The sequence below is a fragment of the Artemia franciscana genome, chromosome 1 (assembly GCF_032884065.1).
Source record: "Artemia franciscana chromosome 1, ASM3288406v1, whole genome shotgun sequence".
Taxonomy (NCBI): domain Eukaryota; kingdom Metazoa; phylum Arthropoda; class Branchiopoda; order Anostraca; family Artemiidae; genus Artemia; species Artemia franciscana.
Window position 1 is genome coordinate 69651900 of NC_088863.1, and position 26204 is coordinate 69678103.

At 36.0% G+C, this 26204-nt stretch overlaps 2 protein-coding genes across 3 annotated transcripts in view; both read right to left on the reverse strand.

The window, feature by feature from the left end:
- LOC136033342 (WD repeat-containing protein 47-like) overlaps nt 1-26204 on the reverse strand; it is a 150249-nt gene that overhangs the window by 57839 nt on the left and 66206 nt on the right. The gene's annotated exons all lie outside the window — the stretch shown is intronic.
- LOC136033352 (uncharacterized) lies at nt 5664-19368 on the reverse strand. Its single transcript, XM_065714147.1, has 4 exons — nt 19200-19368; nt 16987-17165; nt 11388-11678; nt 5664-5785 (listed from the first exon to the last, which is right to left on the reverse strand). The coding sequence occupies exons 2-4, from the start codon at nt 17146-17148 to the stop codon at nt 5759-5761; spliced, it is 480 nt and encodes a 159-aa protein (XP_065570219.1). The 5' UTR covers nt 17149-17165; nt 19200-19368; the 3' UTR covers nt 5664-5758.

The following is a 26204-nucleotide window of genomic DNA, read 5'->3' on the forward strand; positions in this document are numbered from 1 at the left end:
TCTCTCTGTTACTAGAAATTTTGAAGTGTTGGCTTATTCAACTAAGGTGTATCCACGTGATGTAGCATTTCGAAAACAAATTTACGCACAAACAATCTCCCATGATCTTAACTACCGGAGAGGCACGCAGATTCAACAGGAGCAGATGTTAAGCCAAATTTGAATAGAAGAAGATGAATATGCCCTCCCAGCTGATCTGTTGCAGTTATTTCCTAGAAAGATCTCCTTAAAAAATCTTAGAAATTTATCTTGGGTCCTCTTGTGCTAAGAGCACAGAGAAACAGAAATTGTAGCTCTTATATAAGAAATCTAACTTGAGCTACACTTCCACTTGCATCTATAAGATTTGCAAATTACTATTTCTTATTAATTTGAAATTGGTCTTTCGTTAAAAACTTCAAGTCGATTGTTGCCTTCCTAGTCCAATTGATAATAAAAGGAAACTGAAATACCCTAATTAACTTTTAAACAAACTATGGATATTTTATTTTGATACTCACATTTAATTTCATAGATGAAACGTAAGATGATTCCAACGGTCTAGTATCTTCTTCAAGAAAATCGTTTTTAAATTCTAAATTTGTAAAAGTGGTGTCTATGGCATATGTTGAGGCCTCTTCAGAGGCCCAGTTATAGCTTTTCCAGAAATTTGAGGTAAGGCTACAATAATCCTGACTCCCTGACTCGATAAAACTTCTTTCAGATGTCAAATGATGTTTTTCGTGTTGATTTGATTCCTGATTTTTCCTGAGAAACAACTTTCTGTAATCAAGCGTTTCCACTATTTCAAATTGTATCTCTTTTTCGGGCGATGTAGAATCAACACCTCTTGTGCTGATCTTTGCATCAACTTTTTCAGAACACTTTTCTTCGGGACGACGACGATTAGCGCCAAAATGAAGCTTAGTCTTGTTTACTTGATGTGAATCTTTTGGAAGTTTCAATAAATCCCCTTCTAAACTACTGTGAATATACTCGACTCGTGAATTGATGAATTTTGACTCAAACAATGATTTCTTCTGATTTTCTGATATTTTTATTAATAAAGGGTGGCGTTTGTTAAACAATAAACTACGGTTCATCTTCATGGCCGATTAACCATCCACTTAGACACTAAAGCACATAAGAACCATCTAAGGCCGTTAAATTAATTATTGAGGAGCAAAAAAAAGAAAAGATAATATCAAAATGGGAAGAAAATCAAGCTATTTGACACTGATACTATTTTTGACTGATTACAATTAGCTAAACTCGAAACTCTTTCGTACTATATTTATACCCGTACTTTACGTCATAAGCGCATTGAGAGAGAAAGGAAAATACAGCTAGAGGATAGAGCAATAGTGTGCCATTATTTCTCGCAAGAGAATATTAATGATTGGCATTCGTCCAGTATTGAATAAGCAGTCACGGTGGCTTTTGCCGGAGCCAAATAAGTATATGATACATAGATTTCGTCTATGCTTTAGCCCCGTGATTCCCAATGTGGGGCTCACGCCAGAGCGGTGGGGCATAAGAATATTTTAGTGGGTCATAGGCAGGCCTGGCACCCTTCAGCTGACTATACTTAAGAGAAGTGGTTCTCAATTGATTTTGGGCCATGCACCACCTAGGCATTTCGAAACTCCTAATGCCCCCTCGTAATATTCAAATCTTGTTATTAAAATTTTTATTTGAATTCACCCAAAGGAAGCTTAAAAGACTATTAGCTCCGTATCTTTTTTGGGGTTGTCCCCAACGCATTTTCTATTCTAATGAAAAATACTGTCTGAATACAACACCTTTCATACAATGTGTAACATCATCGCAACACAACCATGCATCTTGTTTGATCATTAAATGGATTTGAATGTGATGTCGTTCACAAGAAAAATACTTTTTCACAATTAAGGCTCTAAAATATAGTCGGCCAAAGGGTGCCCTTGACCCACCAAAATATTAACATGCCCTACTAGTGGGGCATCAGCATTTTATAAATATCAGATGTGACATGGCCCAGGATCGATTTGGAACCACCAAAATTTACCCTACGAGAGGATAGCCACCGATCGTTTCTGCAAAATAACACTCAAAGAATGGTGGCTGGATAATGACCACGATCAAGAAAAAGAGCAAAAGTTTGAACACCAATGCATTCTAGTTAACACAATGAGCACCCATGGGGGGAGGGAGGATTGTGTGCCCATCCCCTGGAAAACGTGGTTACAAAGTAATCCCCATGAAACCAAAGGGAGGGGAGCAGATTACGAAAGAATCATGGAGACACAACATCAAACTTAAAGAATAGCATGTTTGTGCCCATGATTGGCTACCAATCGATACTTTTTGACCCTTAAAAGGAGCAATTTCTAATTAGGAGAAGGGAGTAAGTTCTAATTAGTGGCTAAATTAACCCGTCTCGCCTTTCTGTAATTATTTTCCCTAAATGATGAGGTCGGAAAAAAATCGTTCATGGTAATGAAAAGTAAGTAGAGAGGAGCCCTTATCAGTAGTGAGTGTATGAAAAATTAAGTTCGATAATGTTACGTTAAACAATCAACTTTTTATTCTAAATATGTAAAATTATTGAGATTGAAGTTTAACTTCAAGAGTTATTAGTACATAAGAAAGCTTACATAGTTTTATAAAAAGTAGGAAAATACCATAAAAGGGGGGCAAAGTGAAAATATCGAGAGACGGCTCATGTGAATCGAAATGGCAATGTCTAGTGTCCTTTCTAAGTAACAAAATATATCGTGCCTTAGCGAATACCAAATTCTGATATTTCGTACAGAAAAACTTCAATTTGGCCAAAATACTTGAGAATACAAATTCGGATATAACCAATCAAATGTTAATGATCTAGAGCCTTAAGCTGGTCGTGTGTATCTTCCATTTTAGAAGACTGGAAAAATTACGTATGAGCCACTGAGCACGACTGTTGCATTTGCAGTGGATTTAGACGAGCTCCATAGGGGATACAATCCAAAATCAGCACTCAAACTCAATCCAAAATCTACAATCCAAAATCAGCACTCAAACTTCGGTGTCAAATTGACACCGAAAACAATAATTAATGGTAGTACAGACTGAAGCTAGTAGAGGATTAAAAAAACAAAAAAAAACTTGGATTAAATTTTATATCTCACATTTTGTCTAAAATTTCCCAAAGAGGTTCGGTACTTTAGGCCACGAGGGACAAGAATTTATTTACGACGAAGGATAATAATTTAAGTTAGAAATTAGAGCAACTTAAATATTTATAGAATTACTAGGGGAAGAGAGGGAAGACTTCAGGGGAAAGCTAGATGTAAAGTGGGCCATAAATTGTGATTTAGGGTAGGAGCAACAGTAAATTTATAGACACACTCAGTACTCAAACTATCAAATTAGCATGCGTGCAATATGTTAAGAGTGGCTAGGGGACACAGTTGAAGCCTTAGGGTAGTTTGATAGGGGCAAGCGTACTTTAAATTTTGGATTATTAGGATGGGGAGAGTGAAATTTTTTTTCCAACTCATTTAATCTAAAAGTTTTCGGACTATAAGCCCCTATGTAACTTATAATTATTCAAGGTTAAGTAGCAATGTAAATCAAAACACTATGTGTTGCAAGATACACAAAACAGTGTATCTACAATATCTTGAAAAAGGGTTCGGATTTACAATTGAAACTTTCAGCAAGTGTTGGGAAAGAAGAAAAGTCAGTCTAAAATTTTTGGGAACGCTGTGAAATTTTAAGTCTAGATATTGTGTCTCTATTTAAAATATTTGGCACTATGATTTCCTGTTTGACTAGAATGTGTTCCTGGCAAAGTACGAATGTCCATTGAAACAAACATGTGTTACCAGGTTATCAAAAAAGCTTATTTATATAATCTGAGGAGAAGCTGAGAGGCTCGATTTGGAAATAGCAGGCTGTACTGGAGGGATAAGTGAACCTAAAATTTTGAATTGTGGAAGGACAAATGTAAATCCAAACAAACCATACATCCAGTTTACAAAAAGGCACATCTGTAACATCACAGGGACAACCCGGGGGGTCAGCCTAAAACTTTTAGTATGTGTAGGAGGAGCGAGAGGCAAATAGTACCACCCACAAGTTTCTTTCACTATTAGCCACACAAGTACTTTGAATCTAGTCTTGGTAAAATAGTGACATAAATCAAAAGACAATGTTCACCCAGGCTATCAAAATAGCCTATATGTAATATCTCGAGAAAGACTGTTGTGAACAAGCTAAAACTTCCAGGGGGCGCTATAAGAGGGCGAGGGGCATTCGAATAATATAATAGGCAAGGTAATAGGAATAAGAATACTAAAACATTATTGCCTCCTAAATACTGGCTTGTCCATCTAAGGACCGACAATATTTTTTTTTAAAGTTCGAAATTCACACATGTAAACAATTGGGCTAAGGAAGCCCTTGGGTAGAGAAAAAAAAACAGAAAAAAAAAACTCTTCTACAATCAGCTAAACCCCATCTGTTCAGCCTAGTTACTTGACTTCGGAATTTGTTTTTGATCAGTCAAGACAAAAGAATTTGGAGGAACAAAAACAAGGTCTTAAATTTGGTTTTTCCAATGGGCTTGAAAATGACGTTCACAAGCTTTTGGCCAGATGGACCTCGCAGTAAACTAATTTGAAACTAATTTTGAGTGTATCTGTTCGTTAGGCTCGAATACACGCCAATATCTTTCTCATTTCTGATAAATTTGCAGGTAGTAACGTGTATAGCGACCACACCAAAGAAATGAAGTTAGATTAATGTTAATGGATCTTAATCTTAATTCTAAACTCAATAATACCAATGTATGGTGAAGCAACAAAATCATGGAAACTAAAACAGAAAGTTATGGAAAGCAGGCCACCCAGAACACATTATATTAAATATCTAACCTAACCGACTCTATATATAAAATATTTATTTAAAATTTAGCCTACCTGCAAAGTAGTTTATCTCACTGAGACTAAGTTAAATCATTTCTGAATGCAGACAGAGAAAATGGTTTCACTCAGATCAAGAACTTGCGTGTGGTCGCTATAACACGTACTTACCAATTTATATCTTACACAGTATGCAGATATTGGCAGGTATAGCCCCAATTGAAACAAAATGATTTGAAAGTTGGTTATATCCCTGTGGACCTTGAAAATGGGCCAACAATTTTGTTTTCTATGATTGACTTCGAGTTGGACTTAAAGGGCATGCAGAAAGGAGATGCAGACTGGGCATATAGATGACCATAATGAAGACAAAGACAATGCAAGAATTATTGATCTGCACACCCAAAATAGACTGAAATTTCTTTTGTCTCTGGTCCGCATGCAATCTGCTGGGACAAACAAACCAAAGAGAGAAAAAAAGATGGTGGCCAAATATTGCTTTTCTCCTATTAGCCTGAAACTTTCAGAGTTAGTGGCCTTGATGAATAGGACCAAAAAGAGAGCGACTTTGGGAAGAGAAATGTTGCTATGTTGATTCTTAAGTAAAAGAAAAAAGGATTTTTAGGCTGATCTACTTTAAAATTTCAGGTCTCGCAGACACTTCAAATAAAATTCCAGGACAAAAAAAAAAATATGGAAACGAATTTGGTTGTATTGGTTCGCAGCGTCTTTCTTTTTGTCACAAAATAAAATAGGAATTATTTAATATATGACCTTGACCTATGTTTATTTAAACAAAGAAACAGCTACAACAGAATATAAAGTAAAGAGCCCTTTGAATTAAATTGTGGATTAAGATACTTGTTTATTCTAGTGTGTCAACAGGATGGAATTCAAGATGGCTTCGACCCGGTAAGAGACTAAAAAAGACAGATTTTTAATTCATAACAATAGTAATCCCCCTTTCCATCACTCAAAATTGAATAGCTAAAAACTTTTATTAAAAATCTATTGAGCAAGCAACTGAAGATCGAAAATTTTGACTGAATATTCAAATTCTGCCCAAAAATTAAAATTACAATCCAATTTTTCAATTCTGAGTAAGAAAAACTTAAAAAAGGTTCCCGCAATAAAACTATGTCAAATAGAAACGAGCAGAAATTAAATTAAAAAAAAAAGATTTTCAAGAAAAGAAGTTTTCTCCAGAAAATCCAGGGTCATATTAAAACCTAAGACGAGCATAAAGTTTTGAAAAATTGTTAGATTGAAATAAAAAATTAAAATAAGTCTTAATTTTTTTTTACCAAAAATTACTATCAATGAATAAATGAACCCCAAAACGAACCTAAATTAAAACAGATAATCCACATCAAGCACAAAAACACAAAATACTCATTTAGATGAATTAGTAAACGACCAGAAATGATCACTGGAGCAGAAAAAAAGGAAATGAACAGGAGCAGGGATGACGCCCCCTAAAATTTTCGCAGAGGAGATGTATTAAGGAGGCCAAAAATGGATTAAACAATTTTTCTTGAATGACTTGAGCATCGAATCCGTGATCTCAAAATCCATGACCTCTTTTGAGCAATAAAAGAGAAATTGATATTAAGGAAAAAAACACAATTAAATTCAGCTTATCAGAGAATGCTAAGGCCGAGGTTGCAAGCCCAACAAACAAAATCTAAAATTTCCTATCCCTCCTAAGATGGATGGTCACGTTTCCTTCTTCTTCTTCTTTTTCCAGATGCGATACGTCGAAGCAGTGCCTCTGAAATACTGAGTGCCCAGCCGAACCAAAATTAAAAATACAGGCACCCTTTTAAGTAACAAAAAGATCGCACTAAGGCATATCGTACTTTTTGGTATCTGGTGAAAATTTTGGCCTGAAGATGGCTGAAATGTTACCAACTAAAAACTCTTGAACGTCAATATTAATTTTAAATCAGTTTTAGAAAATTCAAAAAGCAGCCCTTCAGTTTCAGAATCCAGCAAATGCCACACATTCTGACATTCACTAGACTAGGATCCAAGTTCTGCATTTCCTAAACCCCATTTAGATTCAGGATGTGAAAGGAGGGTCCCTAAGGAGGAGGAGCGGTTATAGCTGTGTTGACCCCAGGCGGCTTGACACTGCGATGAGTTGTTATTAGTAGAATTAGCTTATGTAAAATTTGGCTAAAACACGCGAAACATTTTTCAAACAGTTCGTGGTAACGAACTGTAGTAAGCAGCGACCTGGCTCAATAGTAAACGAAACTCTAAAAAACGGAATTTCGATGCTAAAAGATATATCAAGAGAATCGGATTTTTATGCTGATTTTAAATATATAAGTTTCATCAAATTTAGTCTTTGTCATCAAAAGTTATGAGCCTGAGAAAATTTGCCTTATTTTGGAAAATAGGGGGAAACACCCCCTAATAGTCATAGGATCTTAACGAAAATCACAACATCGCATTCAGCGTATCAGAGAATCCTGTAAAAAAAATTTCAAGGTCCAATCTACAAAAATGTGGGATTTCGTATTTTTTGCCAGAAGAAAAATCACGGGTGCATGTTTATTTGTTTGTTTGTTGTTTTTTTTTTTACCCCAGGGGTCATCATATCGACCAAGTGGTCCTAGAGCGTTGATAAAGGGCTCATTCTAACGGAAATGAAAAGTTCTAGTGCCCTTTTTAAGTGACCAAAAAAATTGGAGGGCACCTAGCCCCCCTCCCACGCTCATTTTTTCCCAAAGTCAAAGGATCAAAATTTTGAGATAGCCATTTTGTTCCGCATAGTCGAAAACCATAATTGCTATGTCTTCGGGGTGACTTACCCCCCCCCCCCCCCCCTCACACACACAGACCCTGGGGGAGGGGCTGCAAGTTACAAACTTTGATCAATGTTTACATAGAGTAATGGTTATTGGGAAGTGTACCGACGTTTTCAGGGGGATTTTTTTGGTTTAGGTGTGGGGTTTCGGGGGAGGGGGCTATATGGGAGGATCTTTCCTTGGAAGAATATTTCATGGGGGAAGAGAAATTCAATGAAAAGGGCGCAGGATTTTCTAGCATTATTATTAAAAAAAAAAAACAATGAAAATATAAACATGAAAAAGTTTTTTCAATTGAAAGTAAGGAGAAGCATTAAAACTTAAACCGAACAGAGAATATTACGCATATGAGGGGTTCTAAAAATACTTTAGCATAAAGAGCGAGGTATTTAGGAGGAGATAAATACTTCGCTCTTTATGCTAAATTATTTTTAGTAATTTCAACTATTTATTCTACGGCCTTTCTGATTCAGGGGTCATTCTTAAAGAATTGGGAGAAAACTTAAGATTTAGTGTGAAGAGCGAGGTATTAACGAGGGGACAAACCCCCTCATATATATAATCAAAAATATAAGAATATAAAAGTTTGTTACGTAAGTTAATTCTTAAGTTACGTATATTTTTTACTAATAAAAACGTTCGTTAAAAATTAAAAGTTCTAGTTGCCTTTGTAAGTAACCGAAAAATTGGAGGGCAACTAGGCCTCCTTCCCCATTCCTTATTTCTCAAAATCATCTGATCAAAACTAAGAGAAAGCCATTTAGCCAAAAAAAAGAATTAATATGCAAATTTCATTTTGATAATTATGCACGGAGAGCCAAAATCAGACATGCATTAATTCAAAAACTTTCAGAAATTAAATAAAAAAAAGTTTTTTGAAATGAAAGTAAGGAGCGACATTAAAACTTAAAACGAACAGAAATTACTCCGTATATTAAAGGGGCTTTTCCTCCTCGGCACCCCACTCTTGCGCTAAAGTTTGATTCTTTCTCGCAACTCTACTTTTTAAAACAATAGAAATCTTTAGCGTAAAAAGCGGGGCGTCGAGGAGGAAAAGCCCCTTTCATATACGGAGTAATTTCTGTTCCTTTTAAGTTTTAAGGTCGCTCCTTACTTTCATTTCAAAAAACTTGTTTTTTTTATTTAATTCTTAAGTTAGAACGAGCATTGTTCGAGGATTGCAACGTTTTGAGTCAAAACCAATCTAGGCGTGGTGGAAGTGTGTTCGATAATTGACATAAAAACAGTTCCTTGCTGCAAAACACCCGCAGGTATAACTCAGCATTTTTACCCACCCGAATCATCCCCACAAAACTTACTCTTTTTTCCTAAGCTGATAAGTGCAAATAATAGACACCTTTTTTTTATGTATAAAAATGAATCAGAAATCATTATTAGTTTAGCAGCAACTAAATAAACTTAACCATAACAATCATTAGTGCGAAGAACAAAGATTCTTCCCATAGAACTTGCCCCATAAATAGGGAAAATTTCTGTGTTACTTCAAAAGTAATTTACTTAAATTACGAACGGAACTAATTTCCACATGATTTGTCAAGGCAGGTGTTTAAGATTATCAACAACAAGTAAATCGACAAAAAGAAATTTCCTTACATTTAAATATTTTTTTTTCTTTTTGAATAGACCCCGCCATATAATAAATATTATATAATATACATATATTAAATATTTTACGGAAAATGATGAAAGAATCACACAGCACATTACCAAAAGCAGAATTTTGTAAACATTGGTGGGGGGGGGATTTCCACTTACAAAACACCACAAATGGGGATATCTATACCCGCGAAATTTACTACTGTTGTATTATTTGAGCATATTGTTAAATCTTACGGGCCTTGCTACCGAAACTTGTCTTCTGTTTGAGGCAGTACTTGAATCAAGGTATAATTTCGTGTCCATAGCTATAAGCTCTGTTTACAAAATTGTTTCAGCAAGAAATGTCATCATAGTAAAAAAATGATCAAGTGCACAAAGAAGAAAATGTCTGAGAAAAGAATAATTTTGAAGGGAGAGGAAAGGTAATTCTCAAAAAATAGGATCAATAAAATCCTCAGTTTACACGCCTTAGTTTTCTCCACAATATTATGTATTCTTTCACAAGGATCTTTTTTGTTTTATTGGTAAAATTGACAATTTGAGGGTGATTTTTCCCTAGTTTCTATGGCTAAGGCTGTTAGCCCTCATCAACGATACGGCAAGGGCGAAGGGTAAAAGGCCCTTAGAAGGGGAAGGGTAAATACATTTATATAAATGTATGGTAAATATAGCACAAAATTCAATATCTTGATTAACCTAGTTGTCTCTTCTGAATCTTTAGTAAGATGAACGAAAAAACCACCATTTTAATGCTTTAAAATACGTCTATGAGTAGTTATTATACCTTAAATTTTTTAAAGGTCTTTAAAGGTTTTAAAGGTTGACAGATTCATGTGAAATTAGTAAGCCCCTCCAAAAAAAGAGTATAATTGATATTCCCCTTTTCCATTTATGTATTGTAAAATCAATTCTTGACTCAATCGTAAGCAGAGTAAAAGGTCAAGACCTTTCGTTGAAATTCAATGTCCCTTTCCCCTGAATAAGCCTAGATTCCCCAACACGACAAAATATTAAGATTATCCACCTCCAGTTTATCAATTTTGGAACCTTTTGTGTTTTCTTTTCCGAGAAATAAATACACATTTTATTTTTGAAGATTGAAGGTTTTTTATGGGCTGACTGCGAATTCAGGAACATGATCAGAATTCAAATAATGCCTTTCACAAGCTGCTGTGAAATTCTAGCTATTATGAAAATCTACCTCTACTATGGAAATATTCCATCTAACCATATTCCAAATTTAAATTTTTGAAACATCTGTGCGTGTAACATTGAAGGAAATTACGAAGAGTTCAAGACGCTGGTTTTTTCCTAATTTCGTAATCGGAATATGACAATCACAAATTTGGAGAAGTCCCGAACAGTCCAGCCGATAAGATATGTATACCAGAATAATGGTGTTCTTTCAGAATTTAAACTTTGGACAGGGACTCAAATTTTCCTCTCTAGTGCATAAAAATGAAGGATAAACTATTCAAAATGTATTTTAAAATAAAATCAGGCTTTATTGAACTGGACTCAGTGACAAAAGTACGTAGCGTAGCTATTATTCGACACCAAGGGTGTTAAGTAAATATATCAACATAACTCTCGCTTTTCCCACATTTTGAAAACCTTATATCTAGGAAGATATAAAAGTGGGGAGGGAGGGATGCATTTCAGTTTTAACCAGCTTATCCCGAAACCTTGATGTTTCTTAACTTTTCCAATTATTTCTTACATTTTCTGGATATATCATTAAAGAGGTTGCCTTCCCATCACCTTGAAATAAGTTATAACCAAAGTGCCTGCTGCTGTCACCTACAATTCCAGTGAATTACATTTTATACACAAAATTTTCACTGAGCGGTGAAATACCGTTATACCATTTTAATTTCATTCTGCTTAAGGGTGTCCGCTTACAAACCAAGTCCCTCTCTGTACGAAGTCTACGAACAGGTGCTAACATATCACCAAGTCTTGCCATTGTTTTAAATATATTTATTTACAGTATCATCATTCTCCGAGAGAGTACATCGCAGCTAATGCCAATTAAAAGAAAAACAATACGGTGCTCACAATAATAATAATAATAGGTAAGAGATACCTCGGTGTCTCCGTCAATATAAAGATTCGCACTGTCCTTATCCTTACAAGTCTTCCTCTCTTTCATCCTGCAGCGACTATCAAGGGAGGTTCCCCGATTGATGTTCGTGTCCATACAACTATCTTGGCCAGAGGAAAAAGCGGGTTCAAGATATGAATGTCTGATGTTATTATATTTCCCTTCGTAATAAGAATGCCGACGTTTGACGAAGGATGAATCACAGCCCCTAAGGCTAAAATAATTTACCGCGTTATTCTTAGCTGGCAAAGAAGTACGACGTGATTCGCTTCCCTAGAAAAAGATAATACAAAAGAATTAGAAAACGTGATAATAAGAAACCCAGTATATTAAAGTTTTTATGGCTTTGGCTCCGAAACTGAACTGATATAATTTTTAAAAAGCAAACCAGCGTGCAACGGTGTCCAGATCCAGAAAACCAACAAACACAAGAAATACAGGATTTCCAGGAATTAAACCTGGACTTGCGTTATTAACTTTGTTTTGAGTTGGTTTGAGTCGAGAGTCAAGCTCTGAGACATGAATTCCTTCTAAATATCAAATTTCATTAAGATCCGATCACCTATTCGTAAGATAAAAATACCCCAATTTTCACTTTTTCCAAGAATTCCAGTTTCCCCATCCAACTCCCCCCAATGTCAGAGGATCTGGCCAGAATTTAAAATTAGAGCTTTAAAGCACAAGATCCTTCTAAATATCAAATTTCATTAAGATCTGGTCACCCTTTCGTAAGTTACAAATACCTTATTTTTCCAAATTATACCACGCTAATGCATAATCTCTGAGCTACTCCAGACCCTGTGGCAGCTTGGATCGAACCATGGGCACCGTATTGCCAAACAGAGCAATGCACTATGCCAACAAAGGTTGTAAAATAATAGCCAGAGTAAAAATACAGATAAAGTATAATCAGTGTCATCAGTGGGGGAGGGTCCATTGCCTTCCCCCGAAGATTCTAAATTTTTTATGTGCATTAACTCCCCCCCCCCCATATCTTGAAAAACACATTTTTGTATCTTCATTAAAAAGGTCGAAGACCTACGCGTCGCTTACGGAAAAATATGTATTAGTGTCCAGATCAGAAAACCAAGTCTTGCCATTTTGTCTTTTGTTAGTTTGAATTTTTTTCTTGCTGTTTATCGTTTTTGTTTTTGCCGTACTTTGTTTTACGGATAATAAAGTTCATTCATTGATTCATTCTGCAGTTTGACCAGCCGTATGGAATGCGTCTGAATCAGCGGGCTTTCATCGTGAATTTTTTTTTTAACTTAAATTAACCAGCCAAACAACACCCTTAATATACAACCCGAAATAAATACGGGTGTATTTATGGCTACGGCAATGTGTGTGACTGTTACTACTTCTGACTGCGAGTACTAGCGACTACGACTACTGGTGACTATTACTACGACTAAGGCTGCGATAGCGATTGATATTTCTAGCGAATAAATTTTCGTACATTATGGGAATCGTGAAGGAACTTCACGATCGAAAATGAACCAGATAAAAATTTGAAGACATAGTTTCCCTTGTATCTTGAAAGTTTTGACTAGAGTTTTCAGTAGTATCCAGCGAAGAAAAGTGATTTTCAAGAAGACTACCACAGTCGTTTTCCATGTGTATATTTTCCGCAAGAATTTGCTTAGACAGAACAAGTTCTGAGAACTGGGCGTATTTGAGCTCGGAATAGAATGATTACCCGTAGATATGTAATAGTTGACCCGAATCAGATGCACTTCAGAAACTAGATAACAGTTTTTTACTATTTTAATAAGCAGAGTTGAGAAAGAGTCAAACTTTAGCGTAAAGAGCGGGGCGTTGAGGAGGAAAATCCCCTTACATATACGGAGTAATTTCTGTTCGTTTTAAGTTTTAATGCCACTCTTTACTTTCAGTTAAAAAAAAAAAGTTTTTTTATTTGATAAAACAATAGGCCGGGTGTGTACCTTATAGGCTAAGGCTTTAACAAAAGAAAGACGGTGCGTTTCGGCCATACATGTGCGGCATAAAGAAACCCCCGAACGGGGCGGGAAGATGCCAAAAGAAAGGATTTAAAAGAAATTGGAACTTCATGGAAGGGGGCAAATAGTATTGTTTCCAATAAGTAGATACGGATGAGATTGCACAGATGTGTTGGCTGAGTGATACAGTGAACTTTTAAAACTTAAATACTTTCATTCTTTACACCTTTTTTATAGTGGCTTATAAAGAATATATTTTTGTTTTACTAGCAATACCCGTAGGATAGCGACAACTGACTTAAAACAAAAGTGACCGGTTAAAATTCGAGCACCCTCCCCTCAGCTAATTTGAGAGACCGCAGTCCATGAATTGAACGCAGATTGTTAAAAAGATAAAAGGGCCCGAAAGTCCTTTCTTTTATTACGTGTGTTTGTTTTTTTGTTTTTTTTTTACAACATTGGACAAAAGCAAACTTACTTCTGATTTCTGTACATGTCATACGTTGTACTAACGAACACTTGAATTATTTGGAAAACATTTTGAATACTAAATTACACTTTGACCTTAACAGAAGGATAGTTTGAGCATATCTAGAACCTTGCGGCTTGAAATCGACGGATCGGTTCGAGGAAATAAGTAGATGTGCAACATCGAAAAATAACTGTATGACAAAGAGTATTTTCTAGGTATGTATGTCTAAGCATTTTTCACGTCACTCCTACAAGTTGAAAGAAGGGAGTTTTGAAAGTACCTTTTTTTATGTTTTCACGGGAGAAAAAATCCAACTGCTCAAAATTAAAAAAAAAATACTTGCAAACTAATTTATGTTCGTTTTATATAATTAAAAAAGTATTTTTTAATAACTTCGAAGTTGTTGACAAGAAAAGGGAGTTTTGTATCTTATCACCTTCAGAAACAAGGACACAAAGTGAGACGGGTGAGTGGATGCAATGAAACAAGCAATTGATTAGCATCATAATAAATGTTGCCATTAAATATAATAAGGTGTGCCAAGATAGCCCTAACTAGCTCTATTTTAGATAATGTTTGGTTCTCCAAAATGAGTTTCTCGATTCTGTGGATGAAGAAAGCAGGATTCAGCAACAGGTCTTCTTTTTTTCTTAATTTCTTCATGTCTTTCTTTCCCCATGTAACACCCAATATTAAAGAGCATGTATTTAGTAGACCATATACGGTCAAGCGGCTTGATCAAGCGATTGCGTCAATCGACTGATATGTGTTTCATTTATGTTTCAATCAAGTTTTCAATCTTGATCGAAAATCAATTTCAATTCAGTTTTCGATTCAGATCGGGAAGTGTCAGCTATGAAATATCTCTGTAATGCATTCTAACGCAGAGCTGACCTGTCTTGCCATGGCTTTAGTTGTACTTAACGTAAAAAAGGAAACGTTGTTAGTTCGAGCAGTTGAAGAAAGTGATATATCACTTCACTCAAAATCATTTCCTTAAAGTTCTGCACTATACTGAACCATATCAATACAGGAACTTCAGAACAATGAACGAAGATGGTTAATATTTTTTTTTTTTTTTTTTATTAAGGTTTGTTAACCATAACATACAGAAGAAAGGAACAAATATACACAAAGCGAATGCTGAAACCCCGAGACTTTCCATCACATTACTTACCGAAATTCGGCTATGGATTTGGAAGACCAGAAGCGGGTATGAAAACTATCAGTAGAAAATAAACTCGTGTTCAGATTTTTGAATTTCCGTGTTTTGAGGGAAGCCAGTGTCCTCCATGGTTGTTGGCGTGTGACTGACACAATGCTTGATCAAAATGGACAGGTCAATTGGTTGATTCAAGCAGAATAGAAACTCCTCGACAGTTAAACCTGCTTGAGTGGTCAGTTGAAAGAAGCTTTTGAACAAAATAATTGACCGTCAAGGACCTTCTTTAGGAGCATACATTTTTTGTCCACTATCTATATATATATAAAAATAAGTTGTTTGTTTGTGTGTCTGTCGACTGACGTCATTATAAGGATTGAGCTGTATGTCGTCATGAAGTTGTTTTGTCGACTGACGTCATGTTTGTCAACTGATGAAATTACAGACCGGGACAAAAATGACGACCGGGACACCAGGACACAGGGAATATAAATGACGACCGGGACACTCAAAGAGAAATTACAGACTGGGACACCGGGACACAAATCACGACCGGAACACAGGGAATATAAATGACGACCGGGATAAAGGGACACAACTACAACGGGGACGCCGGGGGCACAGGGGGGATATATAAATGACGACCGGGACACAGGGAATGTTCGAAGAGAAATTACAGACCGAGACACCGGGACTCAAATGACGACCGGGACACCGGGACACAGGGAATATAAATGACGTACGGGACACTCAAAGAGAAATTACAGACTGGGACACCGGGACACAAATGACGACCGGGACACAGGGAATATAAATGACGACCGGGACACAGGGACACAACTACAACGGGGACGCCCGGGGCACAGGGGGATATATAAATGACGACGGAGACACAGGGAATGTTCGATTAGCAATCACCATCAACAAAGCTCAAGGGCAATCATTAGAATAATGAGGTATAGATCTGAATACGGATTGTTTTCCCATGGACAATAATATGTTGCATGTTCAAGAGTCAGTAAACCTGACAATCTATTTATATGCACAGACAATGGGACAGCGAAGAATGTTGTATATTCGCAAGTTTTACGTAGTTAAAAACATATACATATCTATCTATATTCACAGGTGGGACACAGGGACACGACTACAATGGCGCGTAATAAATATGGCGCGTAACGACTTACGCGCGACGGGGGGGCTTGGGAGGGGCGCAAAGCGCCCCCACCAACTAGGTGTTGGGGTGGCGCGAAGCGCCACCCCAACAGCTAGTATTAAATAATGTTGTCTCACAGTTTTGTGTGCAAATAGCGTCAATTCTAGTTTAGTGCTTTCACATGTCATCATCAGATGTCATTCAGTTTAACGATATTTTACGAATTTCGTGTAGTAACGTTAATTAACATTTTACTTGTTAGAACAAAAAATTTTCACAATGATTACATTTCTCTTAAATATTATTAAATTATTACTAATAGCTTTTGCTGTTACATTTCTTCTCAGTGTAAATTCAATAAGACAAAAAGGACATCCCAATATTGTATTTTTGAATAAATACAGTCTGGAATACAGAAAGGGAAATCGTCCATTAGCCTACAACTCAGAACCGATTTGCATCATATATGTAACGGTAAATAAATATACCATATCTTGGGATAAGAAGGGAGTATATTATCTTACTCAACCCCCACTCCCCCTCCCAGAAAACTATTTGGTATTAACGATACTGGTCTTAAAAAATACCAAACGGTATATCATCCCTGTGATTTCAAAAACAAAAATTTGCAAATTTGTCAAATTATAAAATTATGAAAAACAGAGACTAAGCAGTTACAACCCCAATATTACTGAAGAAAGCTAGACGAAATCAATCAGCGAATAATCTTTTGGTAATGCTCCAAACCAAAATGCAGGATGTGGTCCTGGTGGCAAACATATAGTAACTCTTTATAAGTGTTTTTTTTATAATGTTGAAAGACTACTCACGCTGGAATTGTTATTAAAATGGTGGAGAAGACAGTCTTGCTTGGGCATATCAATCGTTCCCCCCAAAAACAGTCGCTTTTCTATTCTCCCGTGCTGAGCCAGGTCAGATTTTAAATCACTAAAGAGATGATCGATTTTCCTTAGCGCCAACGCTTCATCCATTTTCGAAATCCCAATAACTAAAAATAAAAAATTAAAGAAGAGTGAGAAAAATTTTCACGATCGAAAATGACCAGATAAAAATTTGAAGACATAGTTTCCCTTGTAACTTGAAAGTTTTGACTAGAGTTTTCAATAGTATCCAGCGAAGAAAAGTGATTTTCAAGAATTTGCTTAGACATTGCCAAATTGAACAAGTTCTGAGAACTGGGCTATTTGGGCTCGGAATAGAATGATTACCCGTATATATACAATAGTTGACCCGAATCTTACCGTATCGCAGCGGTCGGTAACTTTTCGTAATTCACTTTATCGGAATCTCAGTTTTTTCAATGCAATTGTATGAATTGTTGTGCATTGTGATTGTTTTATCGTTTCTTTTTCATTGTACTCCACAGTGTAATATTCTTAAGTTTTTATTGGTAATAAAAGTAGTTATTCTTATTATATATTTATCAGCCAAAACCTCAAACAAGCGATAGCAGAATATTCATTGTGCTAAGAAATTTTCCGGCAAAGCGTCAATTCATACCAACTTAAAACGACTACTACCACTATTACTTCTACTACTAACAGCTCACTGCAGCACCAAGCCACCTGGGGCCAACACAGCCATGAACACTCCTCCTTTATCCCAACGTATACAAAGCCTCCCTTTAAGTATAAAAAAAAATTCTTCAATATCTCAAGAACGGCTGAGGACAATAAGTTGAATCTTTCAGGGTATGCCGAGGATGATACTCAAAAGTGATATGAGGGCAACAAATCCCTCCCCCATACTTTTTTAGCTGCCCTCCCCCAAATGCATACAATAAAAATTTTGAAATTTTTATCTTGTTCAAAATAATACAAAAATCAAACTATGCCTTCAGGGATGACATAACCCACCAAAGCCCCGAGAGCAAGGCCTGTAAACTATGCATGTTGCCCACTGTTTATATACAAGGTTCGTCAATGAGAAAAGAGGAAATTTTGTTCGAACCCTTTTGTTCAAAATATTCAAAAGGTCTAACAATTACGTCTCTGCTGCCCCCCTAATGCCATGCCCAACAGAGCCCCCGCGACCAGAAATATAAATTTTTGTAATTTTACCATATTTTACATATAGGATTTCTATTGAGAAAAAGGAGGTATTTAATGTATGGAGAAGGTATTCCATTGGAAGAAGGAGGTATCGCGTGTTTGTCTGAAAAGGCTAAGAGGATTGAGACGAAATTCCGGAGAATGTTTAGTGGTATACTGAACTAAATAAAAAGACACTACATGCATCCAAATAACTAAAAAGGAGTATCCATAATATCTTAGGGACGGGTAGCATCACCTTGAAACTTTCAGGGCAACTTCTACTTCTACTGTGACTACAACTACGACTACTGTGGCTGCTACTGCGCGCAACTGACTGCGACTAAAATTAATTGCAGCGGGGACTACTTGCAATTGTAACTGATTGCGACTTCGAATACGACTACTCGCAACTGCCACTACTCACGACAGTGACTGCAGCTACTTGCAACTACGACTACTTTTACTTGCAACTATTTTCTGGAAATGTTGAGAGGGTTTTGAACAGAATCGAAGCACATAATGTGGATGCTGGTTGGCATAAGGGCGCATCAATACCTTATTAATTAATTAATTAATTTATTAATTAAGGGTTGGCATAAGGGTTGCGCAAACTATATTTTCCTAAACATAGTAAGGGCGCAGTTTTCATGCTTCTCAATTTTTCAATGAAAACAACAAAACAGGTATTTTTAATACCAAAAATCAAAAAAAGACATTTTTCGCGATCGAGACGGACAAAAAATCTAGGCAGACAACCCCCCTCCCACTCGCACCACTGTTTCAAATATTATTTTTCAAACGGCTGGTACACGTTCAAATAGATTACAGTAAAAACTAACTCCAACCCTTTTTGATACACAGACTGTCAGGCTAATTAAGGAAGTAATCTTTCCAATTAAATAAAAATTTACTTTAACTACTTTACGGAAAGTTTAATCGAGATAACTAACAAAGCAAAAGCAAAGACAATAAACATGTCATATACTCACTCACAGACAGCAATAGGTAATTTACTGTGGGGGCTTAGGATATCGTTTATTCTTCTTTCTACCTATTCTTGTTCACTACACTAATAGATAATGTTAAAATCTATCCAAACTACCAGAAGTTAAATTTTTGCTTTTCTGACTCAACTAGTAATCTTTGGGAAGCATGAAAAATGTCTTCAGGGCAATGAAGAAAATTAACATGTAGCCTACGCTTATAAGGATTGATGATGTGCAATGCAATGACGTAAATGCATGTCAACAGTAGAATAAAAAAAAGGTAAACATTGAGTAATCGTACAAAATAAACAAGTGGGATGAAAAATCTCATTGGCTAATGTACATGAGTAATTCAGGGGCGGGCATTTAAGCTCGATCTATTTATCTAATTTTTTTTACGGCATGGCAAAGAGAGAAAGAGGAATTACCGTTGGGTCCGTGTTAAAAAAAAGTTGTGCTTGATTGCCATGGTTTGTCCTTGCGATTTCTTTTTCTGCATTTTATTTAGCCAGTCAATCATTCCTAAGCTTTTAAACGAAAAATATTGTCAAATAAAACTACTTGCTAACCCGTTCCGTGGGTTTTATTAAATAAAAAAGACAAGTTTTTCAACTGAAAGTAAGGAGCGACATTAAAACTGAAAACGAACAGAAATTACTTCGTATATGAAAGGGGTTGCTTCCTCATCAACGCCCGTCTCTTTACGCTAAAATTTGACTCTTTCTTTTTAAAACAGTAAAAAACTTTAGGGTAAAGAGTGGGGCGTTGATGAGGAAGCAGCCCTTTTCATATATGAAGTAATTTCTGTTCGTTTTAAGTTTTAATGTCGCTCCTTATTTTCAGTTTAAAACTTGTTTTTTTTATATTTAATTTCTGAACGTTTTTGAGTCAATGCATATTTTGACTCTGGCTCTCGGCAGAGGAATAATTAAAACGAAATTTGCATATTTATTTTTTTGGCTAAATGGCTTTCTCACAATTTTGATTGAATGATTTTGAGAAAAAAAGGGCGGGAGAGGGAGCCTAGTTGCCCTCCGATTTTTTGGTTACTTAAAAAGGCAACTAGAACTTTTAATTTTTTACGAATCTTTTTATTAGCAAAAGATATACGTAACTTATAAATTAGCTTACGTAAAGAACTTTTGTATTCTCATGTTTTTATTACATATATGAGGGGGTTCACCCCCTCGTCAGTACCTCGCTCTTTACACTAAAGCTTAAATTTTGTCCCAATTTATTAAGAATGGCCCCTGAACACAAAAGCCTTAGAATAAATAGTTGAAATTATTAAAAATAATTTAGCGTAAAGAGAAAGGTATTAGGAGGAGGTGAGCCCCTCATATGAGTAATAATTTCTGTTCATTTTAATTTTTAATGCTCCACCTTACTTCCAGCTGAAAAAAATTCATATTATTTTTTCATTGTTTTTTTCTTAATAATGCTAGTAAATCCTGCGCTCCCTTCACGGAAATATTCTTCCCCCATGACAAATTCCTCGATGGAAAGTTCCCCCAGCATATCCCGAACTTGTCTACTAACTAAACATGATATATCCTTTCCAGTATCAAAACGAGAGCCAGTCATTGATAAATTGAAATAAAAAACATCGAAAATACCATTAATATAAAGTTCACAGTAAACATAAGGCAGTATATTTCTAATACATGGGACAGATATATAGCCCAATTTGAGATTTTACCAACTTATTTTTTACATTTGATTTTTGAGACATTTCAACTTTCAAAAAGCGGAAAAGCTAAACAGTCATAAAGGTTTTAAAAAAAATGTAGACTTACCTGACGAACATATATTTCTTTGGATATGGTATCACCACTTGGAATCATTTTGGAACTGTTCACTTAAGCGCTGAAGTAACACGGTAGCAGCTTCCACGGCTTCAGCAACTCCAAAAATTAATAGCTTAAACACTGATTTGACATGGTGGCAACCGTTGAGAAAAAGCAGTATATTAACAAGGACTTTACATATCTCTCTGGATATGTGAATATATAGTATCACTTTTAACGTTGAAAAATAAGTTCAGAATCCTTGCTTAAACATTGAAGTAGCATGGTGACAACTTTTGGAGCTTGTGTTAATTCAGCATTGATTAACGCGAAGCTTTTCTCATTTCATTTTAAGTAATTATTTTTCATAATGGTGTTGAAATGAAAACCAATTGTGAACACTTGAGGTTTTTGTACCCAATTCACAAAAGGTGTCGGTACCTAGATTACCTTCGTTTGATAGCCAAAAACAAGCCAACTATGACAGTACTAAAACGTTATGAAAAAAAAAATAGTAAAAGCAGGTATATTCTTTACTGAATTTAGTTTAAAAAATTTCAGTGTCACACACTTTCTGCAAGTTTATCCGACAATCTCTTGAACACAACCAACATTCAGTCCTAGGGGTTTTGTCCCCATCTGCCAGGTTTAACAGGAAAGGAACACCCAGCATAATAAAAAATTAGAAAAGATTACAGCGTTTCTACTTCCTGTTTATCAAAATCTCTCAAAATTTTCTTCCGTGTGTATCTCAGATACAATTACATGACGTGGAAAATAGTGTGGTTTTTTGCATGAGGGTGATCATAGGTTTTATCTATACAGATGGGTTAATATTTTCAAATTGAAAAACGTTCGTGAAATAATTTAGGATGACCGACTAGAACTGATATTTATGACCTCACCTAGTTTGCTATGACAGAAAATAGTGTTTTACAAAAATGAACCTTTCTGAAAGGCACTGCACTGCTTATATTGCTGACTGCATTGCTATATCTGTCTCCTATCCCGAATAGAGATTCTCTACACCGCACAACTTTCTACACTGCTAAAAAGTGCCCTTACTTTTTCATCCACAAGCCAAGCAACTACTGTCACAAGACTTAAACCTCAAATACACGGCCAAGTTTACAAGCTATATATATAAAAAAAAACACGAGTACCCTACTAGTCAACTACTCACAAAATTTCCAATTTGTCCTGAGGCCAATTAGCTGCCGTGTGAAAACCACGTAATGTCGTTTGGAGTTACCCCGATGCCCTTGAATCAACTGTAATACTTTGTTTTTGTTTTTTTGTAAGCAATGTTTGATATTGTAAAAGTAAGGTAGACAATAAGGTATTGAACTTCACAATCCCTACCGGCGGGACTGATTTCAGCTTCATGACCCTTCAGCCAGGAAGTGAAATGGGGGGGGGGCAGTAGTCATGTGCTTTTGAATACCCTTCCTGTTTAGCTTGCCCATGTTTCTCCAGGTACCAATTTAGAGCTGGGTTGACTCTGGCCGACCTTAAAGAGTCACGTCACTCATCTGTTTCAAAACCAAATAACCAAAGACACCAGGACTTGAACCTCCGTCCTCGTGGACAAAGAAGTCAAGTTTAGCGTGCTAACCACTCGGCTAGGACCGCTATCTTTGACATGTCATCTTAAAAATTAGCTGATAAAGGTTTTTTTTATTTTATTCTTTAAAACTAAGAATAAAATGTAAAGAAAAACTAAGCAAATTTTTTAAATTATAAATTTAAACTATAAAATATAGGTAAAGAGTATGAACTTAAAATGTAAAACAAATAAATAGAAGACAATCGTAACGTTATGAACTTGAAACTGAGCAACAATCACATTTTTATTGGTAGTCTATTTGCTAGCACCTAATTTCATTGACAATATAATAATGCTTCCGACATCATCGTCAAATATCTTAAGGATAAATAATAATAACAACTAGACCACAAGCTGATGTTATCAATCGTGGCTAGTTACAAGCTAGCTGTCTCAAGACCCGGTGATTTTCCCGCAGTTCAATTTTTTTCAGAGCGTGTTCAACAAGCAGCCAATTGAGCGAGTGATTCGATTACACCAGACTAGCTTACCGACTGCATGTAGAAAAGATAGCTTGTCGCTTGTAAGCTCGCCCTGTATACTTGAGCCTTTAGACTTAGTCACAGGTAGTCTTAGGCTCCATGTATTTCAATTCAAATGGTCTCGTGGTTGGACTTGCATGAACGAAAATTGCTTGCCCATTCTCAGAGATAGTTACAGGTGTAAAAACGCAGAAGCCCAAAGTGAACTATCACCAATGAAGAAAACCAAACAGGAGAATAAAAGTTTATGTTAGTCATTATTGACTATTAATCAACTTCTTCAAATTAAAAATCGCCGAAGTAGGGTTTCAAAATATACAACCTTGCCCTTCATTTCTTGTCTGGACACAGATACTATTTTACTAACTAGAAGTTTAATTAGTGACAGTTCACAGGGTCTTACGTGCAGTCATGGTAGTGCTTGGTTACAGGTTTTCCCGCTCATAATGAGTCTCTTTCGAAAAACTTGTGTGAACGGGAGTTCACTTAGTCCTTGTCACAGTAGTGGCAGCTCTAAGTAGTGGCAGACCAGCCTATGATTTATCCACATGTTATTGTTGAAACTTACAAGGACTTTTGATGAATGTTTTGTTTCATTTGTTAATGAATTAGCTATTCACAAGAAAGCTAGCAATGAGCCATTAGTGAAGCTGCCTCTTCTAAGGTAGAATTCGCTTTTACAATTTTAGCTTTTTTCTATGTGAAAAGTTCACATGGCAGAGGTGATTACCATCCGTATTTTCACTGCAACGGACAAGGAGTCACTGGTTGCTCATGACGGTTGCAATTGTTAATGTTGATGATTTTCAACTCACAAAATAATGTCTTGGCCACAAAATTTCCAAAGGGAAGATTTACTGAGATGAGGGAAACGAACATATCCAGCCTAACCCTTTTGGCTTAAAACGTGTCATCAATATTCTTTAGCCGACGCGTTTTTATAATTCAAATTTTCTAAGATGTCAACCACGGCTTGATGTTTCCGATTCCCATCGCCCTTTACTTTATTCCATCGGGACATGCTAAATTGTTGAGATGAGCTGATAGAATCATAAAACCAGGTCTCTGGCAAATTTTTCGCACCAACACCTTGACTTACTGAACTTACCACTCCTGCCACATTCTATGTGGTTGCAGACACCATAGCAACTTTGTTCCTCCATGTGGACCTATATGCTGCTAAGAGGGTGGGCAAGTTGAAAAATTAGATCTTGAACTTGAGCCTGATAAATTCAAAACAAGATCTTCAAAATAGAATTATGCTTTCATTTGGGTGTTTGCTACATACAAATTATTACGAATGCTTTACATGATTCGATAGCCAAGTATACTTCTTTATGTGGATTATTCAGATTCCCTTTTTTTTAATAATATTCATTGCACTTGGAATGCTTCTATACAAGATATGCTCACAAAGTTACCGGCTGGTAACTTTGTCAGTTACTCTGTCTAGTTCTTCTACTTCTTCTCTCATCCAATAAAATCAATCCATGAAATGCTTCTATATAAGATAGGGTCAAAAAGTTACCGGTAAAGACTCTGACTACTTCTTGTACTTCTTCTCTCACCCAATAAAATCAATCCATGAAATTATTCTATATAAGATAGGCTCACAAAGTTACCGGTGTTATTGTTATTCTGACTTGTTATTCTGCTTCTTCTCTCATTCAATAAAATCAATCCATGAAATGATTTTATATAAGATAGACTCACAAAGTTACCGGTTTTATTGTTATTCTACTTCTTCTCTCATCCAATAAAATCAATCCATGAAATGATTTTATATAAGATAGGCTCACAAAGTTGCCGCTATTATTATTATTCTACATGTTATTCTGACTTGTTCCTCTACTTCTTCTCTCATCCAATAAAATCAATCCATGAAATGCTTCCATATAAGATAGGCTCAAAAAGTTACAGGTAAAGACTCTGACTACTTCTTCTACTTCTTCTCTCACCCAATAAAATCAATCCCTAAAATTATTCTATATAACATAGGCTCACAAAGTTACCGGTGTTATTGTTATTCAACTTGTTATTCTGACTTGTTATTCTACTTCTTCTCTCATCCAATAAAATCAATCCGTGAAATGATTCTATGTAAGATAGGCTCACAAAGTTACCGGTAAAGGCTCTGACTAGTTTTTCTACTTCTTCTCTCATCCAATAAAATTAATCCATGAAATGATTCTATACATGATAGGCTCAAAAAGTTACTGGCAAATGCTTTGTCTAGTTCTTCTACTTTTTCCCTCATTAATTAAAACCAAGCCATACATGGCCAGGAAGTCACAATTAAAGTCGTTCAACAGCCCGAGTGAATTAAAAACAAACTCATGTACTGTTTCCATCAGATAGAAAGGCTAAAGACCTAACCATGACCATGAGTTGGCTGTGCAAAAATCACAATGGTTGAATCCAGCTTTGAGGCTTTCAACCTTGGTGAAAGTCAGCTTCTTTGTCCTTCTTGGTGCATGAAGTTAGAGGTGTCAACATGCTTATAAAACCTTCAGAGTTCTTTTCCGCCTCGCATTCATGCTGAGATGAGAGTAGACCGTCCTACAGAGATTTTCTCTGCTAACTGGGATTTTCAAATGCATGTTAGGCATATAGATGATATGTACAGCATACTTAACAGCAACTGTCCAGGAAAAATGTATCTTAAACAATAATGAAACTGAGTCTACATTGGCCATATCGAGCTCATTGTATTCGAGCAAAAACCACAAGATCAATCAGTGGTACCGAAATATTCAGTGAACACTGCTTAACCATGTTATAACTTTCGCTCATTCATCTTCATATTTGATTGTATCGATTAGACCTAATTACGAGCAAAAAATTATACATCTACCTGTTTGACGTTGTTAATATATGTGGTTTCATCAATAATCGCAAAGAGAGCAGTCGCTTTTATTTTTGTAGCGAGAATGTCTTTATAGCACCGTACTTGGCCATGTCACGTGACATTAAATGCTTTTTTCTTCATAAGTTTTAAACTGTCTAAACTGTCAAAACAGTTTTGTGCAGAAAAGCTTCGACCGCTGACACTAAATCTTCAACTAAAACCAAAGAGAGCTTGTTTTCCGCTATAATCCTAGTATATATCCTTTTGTGACTCCAAGCTGGTGAC